General features: G+C 28.0%; 1 protein-coding gene across 1 annotated transcript; it reads left to right on the top strand.

Moving 5' to 3' along the window:
- Positions 546-2,647, top strand: LOC107609872 (universal stress protein A-like protein). The gene is made up of 4 exons (XM_016311923.2): positions 546-959; positions 1,255-1,364; positions 1,446-1,564; positions 2,265-2,647. Exons 1-4 carry the CDS (start codon positions 779-781, stop codon positions 2,359-2,361), a joined length of 507 nt encoding a protein of 168 aa, XP_016167409.1. The 5' UTR covers positions 546-778; the 3' UTR covers positions 2,362-2,647.

Raw genomic sequence — 12,427 nt, 5'->3', positions numbered from 1 at the left:
ATGATTTTGCCATTAGAAAGGAAGAAGACAATGAGGATTGATTATTTAGGTTCATTGTGATTTTTTACCGAAAAACTAAGGAGGATACTATGACTCTGATACCATGTTAAATTTCTAGGAGAAGAGCAGAATATGAAGATATATTATATGTGAAGTTGATGTGTTGAGGTTGTTCTCACCGATACAAGAGTCACTATTTATAGGGATATTACCAACTAATCTCATAAATATTTCATCTACTAACTATTAGTCATTACTAACTTAACTCTCAATTACTAACAACACTAATAATATTTTAATATGTCGCGCAAACCGGTGGATGGAAGAGGTCAATAATTCCCAACTTTGATAAATTTTGATGAGATGTGGCTGATTTTAGTACCTAAATAGTTAAATAGTATTTTTGTTATTTGTATTAGGTTTAATATTTTGAGTTGATAAAATTAGTTTATTTGTTATTGAATAGAGTTTTAACATTTTCACCAAAAAAAACTAGAAAAGAATATAAATAACATTTTGTTTTCTCAAACTGTAGAATTATCTTGATATGGGAATAAGAAAAGCACACCACCCTGTATTTCATTTTGAAGAATCTATACTTTCTCTAGCGCCTTCAAGAAGATTCTTATCTTAATTTGCATGTAAAACTTCTCTGTTCCAAAACCATTAGCTGAGCCGCCAAATTAACACACAACACAACCCTGCTCTCTCTATATATTCATAAGAAGGATCACAACCTTTGAAGCAGCAAGTAAATTGAGTTAGAGAGTATATAATAATGGCAAAGGCATCATCAAGAACCGTTGGAATAGCTATGGATTTCTCTCCAACAAGCAAGTTAGCACTCAAATGGGCTGTTCATAATCTCATCAACAGAGATGATCGAATCATTTTGATCAATGTTCAGCCTCCACAAGCTGATCACACCAGAAAGGATCTCTTTCAGGACACTGGTTCGCGTAAGTAGTAATCACTAATTACTTCTCCTTTTTCGCTTCCAAAAGATTAAGTTAATTCGACCAAACTATCTAAAATAGATAGTTCGTTAGATAGTTATGTCGAATTAATCCAATCTTTTATAAATATCAAATTAGTTTATAATTTTCGTGGTTATAATTGTCCATATTTGAATATTTGATAATATATATAAGAGTAAAGTGATAAATACATTCTTAAAATATTTTACTCTATATATAATATATTACATAATTTAGGGTCACATTTTTGTGTGATTTTGTTGTTTTTTACTTTTAGCTTTGGTGCCTCTGGAGGAATTCAGGGAGATGAATTTCACAAAGCAGTATGGGATTGCTAGGGATCCTGAAGTCATAGATATCCTTGACACTCTCTCAAGGACCAAAGGGGTATATATATTTATCTAGCAACACTTTATATAGTATGGTAATTAAATCACTAGTTTATTAATTTTGGTTTTGCTGAAACAGGCAAAGGCAATGTTTAAGGTGTACTGGGGAGATCCAAGGGAGAAGTTGTGCAATGCTGTGGAAGATCTTCAGCTCAATTCTTTGGTTATTGGAAGCAGGGGTTTAGGTCCCATTAAGAGGTATAGTAACATAAGCATCCCTAAATTCTCCCCAAACTTTGTCTTTTCTCAAAAGAAGAAAAATTGGATCATTATTTTTTGGTACTTTATATCAATACTTGGACTATATCATTCTTAAATTTTTGTGAGATATATATTCTAATCGACTATGATCTGTGTATATCAAAATTAGCTACCAAAGTCAGCTATCAATATAAAATATATACTAGAATATAAATATATATTAAAAATAAATTAAACCACATATATATTTATACACAAATATATTAGTAGCTAATTTTGGTATACGAATAGTATTTTTATATTCTAATACTAAATTTTGAAACTTACAAATAAATCAAGTTTTGATAAAAAAAAATTGTCTAATCACTCTTAAATTAAAATAATAAAATTTAAATATAAAAAAATTAATAATAATTCATATTTTACTTTATTATTAGTTTATTAAATTTTTTATTTTTAAAGATTAAAAAAGAATTTTAGAAAATATATTTTTCACTAAATCTGTCTTTTATATTTTTGCTTTTTTCCACTATTTTTAATATTCTGAAATATAACTTAAGCTCTTGTATTTTCTTATTGAATTGTGTCCGTTGTGCATCTAATCCTATTTTTGTTGTTAAATACCATATATCTAGAAATTGAATTACTATACAATCAATTGGAGATTCAATTAAAGTGCTAAATTGTTATGTTTCAGGGTGTTGATGGGCAGTGTAAGCAAGTATGTGGTGACAAATGCTTCTTGCCCTGTCACGGTGGTTAAGGGCAACCAATCTTCAAATTCTAGGCATTAATCAAACTGTGATTAACATAGTTTGCGTGTTTCTGAAGAAAATCCACAAGTTTGATTAATAAAAGGTGCACGTGTTCAGCCTCATAATTGAATCATAATTAAGTGTGATGCACCCTTTGAATAATCATTGCTATTTTGGTTTTTTGTACTTAAAGTAGAATTTTCTGTACTTTAGCTTTCATTACTGTATCCTTATACGCCTCTCTTGTAATTTTAAGTACGTAGTTATCAGTTGTGTGTCATTTTACATTCAAATAAACTAGATTCATAAGAGGTAGATTCATTTGTCATTTTAATCAATCATTTTCTTTATATAATATAAAAGTTCACAAAAATTTGCAATCAAAGAAAGGTAGAATCATAAGCTTGTATTGCAATGTCACAACTACCAGGGTATGAGAATTATAGAAAAATATAAAATATTAAAATGATAAATTCTAATAATTTATTATGTTTTCATCAGAAGTATATATAATTCCTCAATTCTAATTTTTTCCGAACTTATTTCTTGTTTTATCATTGATATTTCACACATAATCAGTAATCATCATCTCTCCTTTTTGTTATTGCCATTGAGAATTCGGTACAATCTATTTTCAATCAATCATGTAATCTTTTTTCGTAAGTCATAGACACAAAATTATTGTTAGAGTAAATACCTATGTTGTTTCACTATATTTTTTTTATGGATATCCAATTCAATAAGTCAAAGACTAATTTGCTGCAGGTCTTAGTTCTATTTAAAATATGCTGCAAGCGAATAAATTGCTGCATATATAAAATAAGATTTAAATCACTAATATTTATTTAAGCGGACGAATAAATTAACTATTTGATCAACCAAAATTGATTTTTTGTTCCACTATTTTGATGGTTTGGTGCATGCTGATCTACAGACTCTTTGGAAGGCAGAAATTAAATATGTCTGGCCGAAATTTGAAAGCAAGCTCAATTCTTGATAGACAAGCTTTTCCTTGTTGAAATAAAGGGCCCAGGCCCAAAAGAACATAAAAAAATATAAATAATTAACAAATAAACCCGACAAAAAAAATAACAAATGCCCAAATTACTCATGTCCAAAATAAATATCTAGTTACTAGTTGGCTATCAACTTATGCGGCCAAGAGGCAGAGTCTTCATCTTCATTGAGGGTTTGTCACTAAGCAGCTCCTCCTAAGTTTAGTTCCGCCATTTTCTTTTTTTACAAAAACTTGAAAGAGTTGAATTTCATGAATAAAAAGGTGCACAAGAGTAACACCAATCATGTAAAAAAAAAAAAAGGTAAGAGTAATATCAACAACATGTACAAGGTGTTATCTGTACCTAACGAAGGAGAGGATTGGGAAACCGCTTGGACTAGCGATTGGATCGTGCAAACTTTTGAAATGACAGAATAGTATCTGCAATAACACTCTAATACCTAAATCAGAAAATTAGAGAGATAAAAATTAGGATTTTAGGGTGAAGTTGTTCATATTTCAAAGGATAATTATGTTTCTTTTTATATGTGTGTTTGGATATTTATTTTTAGGAGATACCTTTTTGAGTTTAAAGATTTTGGTATTGAAAGAAATTATTTAAAACACAATACAAATATTATTGGCATACCAAAAATCAGTAATTATATATTTTGTATTCTAACATGCATTCTATATGAACAATTGGTCACAATCTCTAACTATACCAAAAAAATTATCTACCTCTAACTTACAATTCTCTTCCAATTGCATGATCCTGACTACCTAGATTCATTTTTGAGCAGATTTGCAAACTCTCCCAATGCTTGGTTGTATAGTTAAATTTAATTAAATTCACAGTGCAGTCCATGAAATTACTAACATTGATTTAATATGATGGTTATTATTTAATCAAGAATAGAATTAGTAATATTAAACTGTCTCTTTCCTCTCCGTTTAGAACAGCCTTTCTATATAATTTATAATCTAATCAGCACTTCAGATGTTGGTAAAAGTGGATTAGTTCAAATCCAAATATAGAATTAATAACAATTATTTATAAAAAGTAGAGATTAGTAATATAAAATTAATTTATATTCATTAATAAATCAATATCTCATTGGGCCTACCCTTATTATATTCAAATACTATATAATTTGTTTAAGATCTTATGATGAAAATGATTTTGAAAAAAAGTATTATTATCAATGTTTTTGGTCATTCATTATGGACTACCTGGTTCATTTTTAATGTGTTTGGTGTACATTGACCGGAACATACAACAAACGCAACTAGTTCAAGTTCAGCTGAGAACCAAAGAAAGAAAAGTGAAAGCAATATTATATAACTTTTATGAGGATAGCTAATTTGGCTTTATTATTTCATTTATGGTTGGGTGAGATCTCGTCATCTTGATAACACTTTTTTTTTTAGATTAATTAACCAAAAGTGGTTGGAGCGATTATTGTTGGTGGATATTAATTATTAGGATTAGTAACTTAGTATGTGTGGACATGCATGAGACTCGGTGTCTATGAGTCTGATGATCTTTAATAATTTATCATTTAATCACAACTTGTTAGTCAAATATAAAATATCAAACACTGCTGAATTAAATTTTATTAAAAATTAAATTTTAGTCTAAATTAAATTAAATTTTAATGTTTAAAATAAATTAATAAAATTATAAAATTAAAGACATGTATGATGGGGCCATAACTAGTGTGAAGATTTAAGGCGGTGCGATAGAGGAATTTTCTATTGGTATAGGATTACACCAGGGATCATCCTTAAGTCCATATCTTTTCACATTAGTCTTAGAAGTACTCACAGAACACATCCAAAAGCCTGTGCCATGGTGCATGCTTTTTGCCGATGATATCGTCCTTATGGGAGAGTTAAAGGAAGACCTAAATAAGAAGTTGGAGTTATGGAGAGAAACTCTAGAAGTGTATGGTCTGCGCATAAGCCGTAACAAGACGGAATATATGGAATGTAAGTTCAGTCTAAGAAGGAAAAACCCCAATATAGAGGTGAAGATTGGAGAAAACATCCTACGAAAAGTTAAAAGTTTTAAGTATCTTGAGTGCATCATACAGGATAATGGGGAGATTGAATAGGATGTAAATCATAGGATCCAAGCAGGTTGGTCAAAATGGCGGAGTGCATCTGGTTTTATATGCGACAAAAAAGTGCCTTTAAAACTTAAAGGTAAATTCTATCGCACCGCTATAAGACCGGCTATGTTGTATGGTACGGAGTGTTGGGCGGCTAAAGGGGAGCACGAACATAAGCTGAGTGTGGCAGAGATGAAGATGTTGAGATGGATGAGTGGTACGCGATTGGATAAAATAAGGAATGAAGATATAAGAGAGAGAGTTGGAGTAGCACCCATTGTAGAAAAGATTGTTGAATCGCGTCTCAGGTGGTTTGGACATGTGAAAAGAAGACCGATAGAACATCCAGTCAGGAGGGTGGATGAGATGAAAGATGGACAAATGGCGAAAGACAGAGGAAGACTTATTATTAATTAAAAAATTAAATAGTTTTTTATGGTTGATTCTAACAACAAACCAATCACAAATACAAACATAAATTATTAATAATCAACTTGTTGAATGGTATAATGATATAATCAGTAAAAAAAATATTAGTTATTAACCATAAATTATAACAATTAATTCATGTTATTAAAATAGAATAAAATTATGTCACTTTTTATTAGTGTGATGATTGACACAACTTTATTTAAAATGTTCAGAGGTATTGACAAACGTTTGACATTATTAATTTAAGTTAAACATATAAAATATATACGTGTGGATATTTTTTTAGGGGCAATTTACTTAAATAAATAGAATAGAGAAAACGTTTACCTAAATGTGCAAAACTGGTTTTTGTTACCTGCATGTGCAAAAAGTCATTTCTATGTAATCCATGGCAACCCACCACGGTTTCAAAACGTGCATAAACCGTGGCAGGTCCCAGCGGATTATGGCCAAAAGATATAGAGTGTAAACCGTGGTAGGTCACCACGGTTTACTAAGGAGAGATGGCGTGCATAAACCGTGGAGAGTCACCACGGTTTATGAAGAAACTTGTTTGCACATAAAACCTTGTGGGTCACCACGGTTTATGTGTGGTAAATAATGGCCAAAAAACCTTGTTAATTTTATGTATTATTGACTAATATATACTATAAAATTTTTATGTTCTCTTTATGTATTATTGACTAATATATACTATAAAATTTTTACATGTATTATCAATTATTTTTTCATTATGTTTATCCCTATTTTTCATTTTACACTATATTTAAATATTTATTATACTATAAAAAATATTAATGAACATAATAAAATAATTACTTATTAATATTTTTTAGAGTACTCATTAATATTCTTATAATATAATAAATATTTTTTATTTTAAATTTAACAAATACTAATGTATCAATATACACTTATATGTGAATTTATTAAATCTATATAAAAGATTTAATCAATAAGCATGTTAATGAATATTAATATACCAATATTAACAAGTAATTATTTTATTGTACTCGTTAATATGTTATAGTGTAATGAATCTTTATTTTATAAATGAAAAAATAAAGATGAATATAATGAGAGAGGTCACCTTAAGCTTAAACGAACTTTTGAGTAGTTTTTATAAGTTCGCCTAAGATTTTGAAAACTTCGTAAAAACTCAAAATAAAAAATAAAAACACAGATTCCAAACATTAATGTTAGTGTAATTTATTTTTAAAAATATTTTTTATTTTATAATAGAAAAAAATCCAAAAATTTTATGGTGTTTATTATTGGAGTCTAATTTTTTTCTAATTTATTTTACATAACAAATTTTAAATATTTTAAATTTATTAAATTTCATAATTTTAAATTAAATATTAATTTTTTATTTTTTAGTAAATAGACATCAATTTTTTAAGCACTATAAAAATCATTTTCTTAGTATTATCTGATTTTTTTTCTATTGTATTCTTTCTATTATAAAAAGCTGTTGTTGATAAGACATAATTTAAGATTCTACTCATAAATTTATTGTGCTAATAAATTCATTTTCTATTGGACATAAAATTAACAAGGTTTTCTGGCCATTATTTACCACACATAAACAGTGGTGACCCACAAGGTTTTATGTGCAAACAAGTTTCTTCATAAACCGTGGTGACTCTCCACGGTTTATGCACGCCATCTCTTCTTAGTAAACCGTGGTGACCTACCACGGTTTACACTCTATATCTTTTGGCCATAATCCGGTGGGACCTGCCACGGTTTATGCACGTTTTGAAACCGTGGTGGGTTGCCACGGATTACATAGAAATGACTTTTTGCACATGTAGGTAACAAGAACCAGTTTTGCACATTTGGGTAAACATTTTCTCTATTCTATTTATTTAAGTAACTTGCCCTTTTTTTAGATTTATATAGTAGACCTTTAAAAAAAATTAGTATATATTATAGTAAGGGACTTGAAGAATGGGAAGGAAAGAGAATAGAGGTGGTGAGAGAGAAGAGAGTGTGTGTTGAAAGATGAGAGACGTCAGAAAAAGCGGATGAGAAAAGTTAAAGAAAAAGTAATTAGATTATAAGGACATTTTAGATATTTTATATTTTAAGTGAAATTCTAATAGAATGAAATTCCAAATCGAACCTATTTGGATTGAAATTAATTTAAAAAAATAAAATTAAATTGAATTCCATCTAAACTAATTTAATTATCTTTGTTTCAAATAATAGAATTAAATTTATTTCTCATAAAAATTGAATTCTAAATGATTTTCAAATACATGTTAATGTTGATGATGATAAACAAAAATCTCATTCATCAATCAACCAGAATACACTATAATGTAATTCGAATCAACTAAATTCGAATTATATTTCTTCATAATTCGAATCAACCTAGATCGAATTATGACCAACCCAAGTGTACAAGTAGTTCGAATCAAGTAGGGTCGAATTAGACAATCATAATTCAAATTTAGTCAATTCGAATCACATGCATCACGTGACAAGGGGAAGTATTGATTCGAATTACTTCCTTTTCGTAACAAATTCTAATAAATATTTTTTAATGAATTTATTTAAATTATACTACAAAAAATATTTTATTCTATGCAAAATAATTTTTAAAAAATGGCTTAAAAATATTTTTTAAATTATTTTGCATATAATAAAATATTTTTTTGTGGTATAATTTAAATAAATTTATTAAAAAATATTCATGAGCTATCAAGAATGGGCAGAAGAGTATTGTATAAAATTCGAATTGCTCACCGTATAATTTGAATAAGGCTTGGTTTGATAAAACTTTTACTTTTTAAGAGTAGCTTATGAAAACTGGCTCAGGATTCGGTGGTCGAAGAACCTTTGGACCACTTAGTGGTGCAAGTAGAAAACATGTTTTTGGAGTTTTTTTATCAATTGCTACGTAGTCCTTGAACTAATTTTAATTACAAATCAATTCCATATATTTTATTTAATTATAAAAATAGTTTTTTATTTATAAATTATTATTTTATCAATTATCTATTATATTTATTAACAATCAAATACAAAAATAACAACCAATTATATCCTCCATTCATCCTAATAATTCCAATTGATTAAAAAATTAACTTTGATCTCGTTACGTTCGTCCATGGCTTCCAAATCGTGTTTCCTTGAAATTCGATCGATTGGTTTACACTATATCACAAAACAATCGATTGAAAGTTGTAAGGTAGAATGGTAAAAAGCTTAAACCAATCGATTGTTTATACTTTCCAATCGAATGAATGCCTTAAAACAATCGATTGTTGTTGTTACTCAATTGATTGAATTCACGAAAACAACATGGATTTGCCAAATACAATCGATTGGAAAGTGATGACATTGAAGTTTTAGCCAAATTCAATCGATTGGTAATGTAATCCAATCGATTGGAAGGTGATGAAGTTGAATGTTTTGCCAATTTCAATCGATTGGTAATGGAATATCCATCTACTCAATCAATTGGTAATGTTCTCATTTTTCAGAATTTTGTAGGATTTTGCACAATTTATTCTATTCAACTTTCATAAATCACAAATAGGTTGTACAAATCCTCATTAATCCAATTTTTTTTTTCAATCACCATGATCAAGATCTTATTATCTTCTTGCACCAATATCAATGTATTAACATAAGAACAATTTTTATCACTTAACTTAAATCATTGATCCTGTAGTTTGGTCTAGTTTTTTTTTTGGTGACTAAATAGAAAAAAAAAAGAAAAAAAAGAGACAAAACCAAATTAATTGGCTAGGGTCATATCTAAATCTATTAGATGTTGAAGCTCACTCCATGGTTGGCTCCAATTCGAGTGAATGTCCTCGACAGAAGCAGTTGCTTTAGCCATACAATCTGCAACACTATTTGCAGTCCTCTGAATTAAAAGAATAGAGACTCTCCAATTCCAATTCATAACCTCCTGTATATGCTTTGCCAAATCCCATTCCGGAATATCCTCACCAAGCATTCTTTGGTTTACCAAGAAAAGAGCTTCTAAACAGTCTGTTTCACAAATAACCTCACGAAATCTACTCTCCCAAGCAAGAAGTAAGCCTCTCCAAATTGCATACAATTCAGCAAAAAGAACACTGCACACTTCGACTTTCCCAGTGCAACCTTTCAACCAACATCCATCAGGATTACGAATGATACAACCAAAACCAGCATAGCCAGAAGGAGGAAACCAACTAGCATCACAATTCAATTTAACAGAATAAACTGGAGGTGGAACCCAATGCAAACAAAGTGAAGGAGGAGACAGAGATTGATGCATAGCAAAAATAGTGTGAAACTCCCTTACTGAACTACGAATCAAACTCACCACTTTACTATTTTTGATGCATAGCAAAAATAGTGTGAAACTCCCTTACTGAACTACGAATCAAACTCACCACTTTACTAGCACTTCTATTTTTATAATTAAATAAAATATATGGGGTTAATTTGTAATTAAAATTAGTTCAAGGACTACGTAGCAATTGATAAAAAAACTCCAAAAACATGTTTTCTACTTGGACCACTAAGTGGTCCAAAGGTTCCTGGACCACCGAATCCTGATGAAAGCTGTCTTTTAAAAGACGACTTCTTAAAAGCTACAGCACTTGCATTTGGTAAAATCACATTAAAAATAACTTTTAATAAGTACAAGTACTGTAATTGTGTTTGGTAAAACAGCCTTTAAAAATTAAAAAAATTATAATAAACATATCTATAACGAAGAATAATATTTCTTTTCAAATTTTAGAGACCAATAATTTAAATATTTATTTGATTTACTCTCTATATTAATATAAATAGAGTTATCATTAGTCAATGATAAAACTTGTACTGATGCGTCTATTACTCATTTATATACATTGACTCACTTATACAAATCACAAAAAATGAGACACATATCTCAAGTAAAATTATATGAAGATTGTGTTAGAATTTGTGAAGGTTAGGTTGAGAAATTAGAAATATATGACGATTCCAATAACAATATAATGACAGGAAATATGTGTGAAAAATAAATAAAATAATTTTTTTAATTTCTAAATTATTATTAACTATGTAGAGTACTTTATTTAAAATTTGAGTACATGCATGTATTTACAAATTTTTATAGTACTCCTAACATTTTTTAAGCCATTTTTTAAAATTGTTTTGCATAGAATAAAATATTTTTTGTAGTATAATTTAAATAAATTCATTAAAAAATTTTATTAAAAAATATTTATGAGCTATTAAAAATGGACAAAAGTGTATTGTATAGAATTCGAATTGATAGCTCATTAATATTTTAAAGAAGTCTCGTAATTAAATATTTTGTTAGCTTTTTTTTAATGCATGAAATAAAATATATATTTTTTTATTTTTAAATTATTTTTTTAATAATTTTTTTTAATAAATTATTAATTTTTTTAATAAATCAGGGTGTAATTCGAATCAACCTGATTCGAATTACTGTATGTGTGTAATTCGAATCAGATTGATTCGAATTAGTGTGTGTGCGTGTGTGTATAATTCGAATCATATTGATTCGAATTATCATTAGTCAATAATAAAACTTGTACTGATACGTCTATTACCCATTTATATATATTGACTCACTTATACAAATCACAAAAAATGAGACACATATCTCAAGTAAAATTATATGAAGATTGTGTTAAAATTTGTGAAGGTTAGGTTGAGAAATTAGAAATATATGAGGATTCTAATGGCAATATAATGACAGGAAATATGTGTGGAAAAATAAATAAAATATATTTTTAATTATTTTGTATGGAATAAAATATTTTTTTTAATTTCTAAATTATTATTGACTATGTAGAAGACTTTATTTAAAATTTGAGTACATGCATGTATTTACCTAAATTTGTATGGAATTCGAATTGATAGCTCATTAATATTTTAAAGAAGTCTCGTAATTAAATATTTTGTTAGCTTTTTTTTAATGCATGAAATAAAATATATATTTTTTTATTTTTAAATTATTTTTTTAATAATTTTTTTTAATAAATTATTAATTTTTTTAATAAATCAGGGTGTAATTCGAATCAACCTGATTCGAATTACTGTATGTGTGTAATTCGAATCAGATTGATTCGAATTAGTGTGTGTGCGTGTGTGTATAATTCGAATCATATTGATTCGAATTATATGTAAATGGAGTTCGAATTGAGTAGATTCGAACTATATAAAAATGACTATTGATAGATTCATGAAGTAATTTTTCATTTGGCTTATTTGTGTAAATTTTTTTTTCTTGATTTAATATAGTGATTTGCCCTTTTTTTTTTTAATTATGTATTTTCAATCAGTTAATTATTGCTACCTTTTCATACTATACCGTATAAAAGAAATGAAAGGATTGAACCAGATACATGAATTATATATTAAAGAAAAATATTATATTACTAATTTACTTTTTTTAATATTTGAATCAAGACTACTAATTCTCCACTTTTTATTACTAAATTGTTGACCTTTGTATAAAACACTATATTGAGAATTTACAAGATCACCTATTTATATGACAGAAGTTGTTATAAAAAAATAAAATTATTTA

This window comes from Arachis ipaensis, chromosome B07 (genome assembly GCF_000816755.2).
Source record: "Arachis ipaensis cultivar K30076 chromosome B07, Araip1.1, whole genome shotgun sequence".
Taxonomy (NCBI): Eukaryota; Viridiplantae; Streptophyta; class Magnoliopsida; order Fabales; family Fabaceae; genus Arachis; species Arachis ipaensis.
The sequence above is the reverse complement of the archived record's forward strand: the minus strand, read 5'-3'. Positions and strand labels throughout refer to the sequence as shown.

Excerpts from the sequence above, each read along its gene's own strand:
- LOC107609872 (XM_016311923.2), top strand. The coding sequence starts at position 779 with ATGGCAAAGGCATCATCAAGAACCGTTGGAATAGCTATGGATTTCTCT. Across the intron at positions 960-1,254 it reads CTTTCAGGACACTGGTTCGC|CTTTGGTGCCTCTGGAGGAA; the intron begins GTAAGTAGTAAT and ends TTTTACTTTTAG. Across the intron at positions 1,565-2,264 it reads GGTTTAGGTCCCATTAAGAG|GGTGTTGATGGGCAGTGTAA; the intron begins GTATAGTAACAT and ends GTTATGTTTCAG.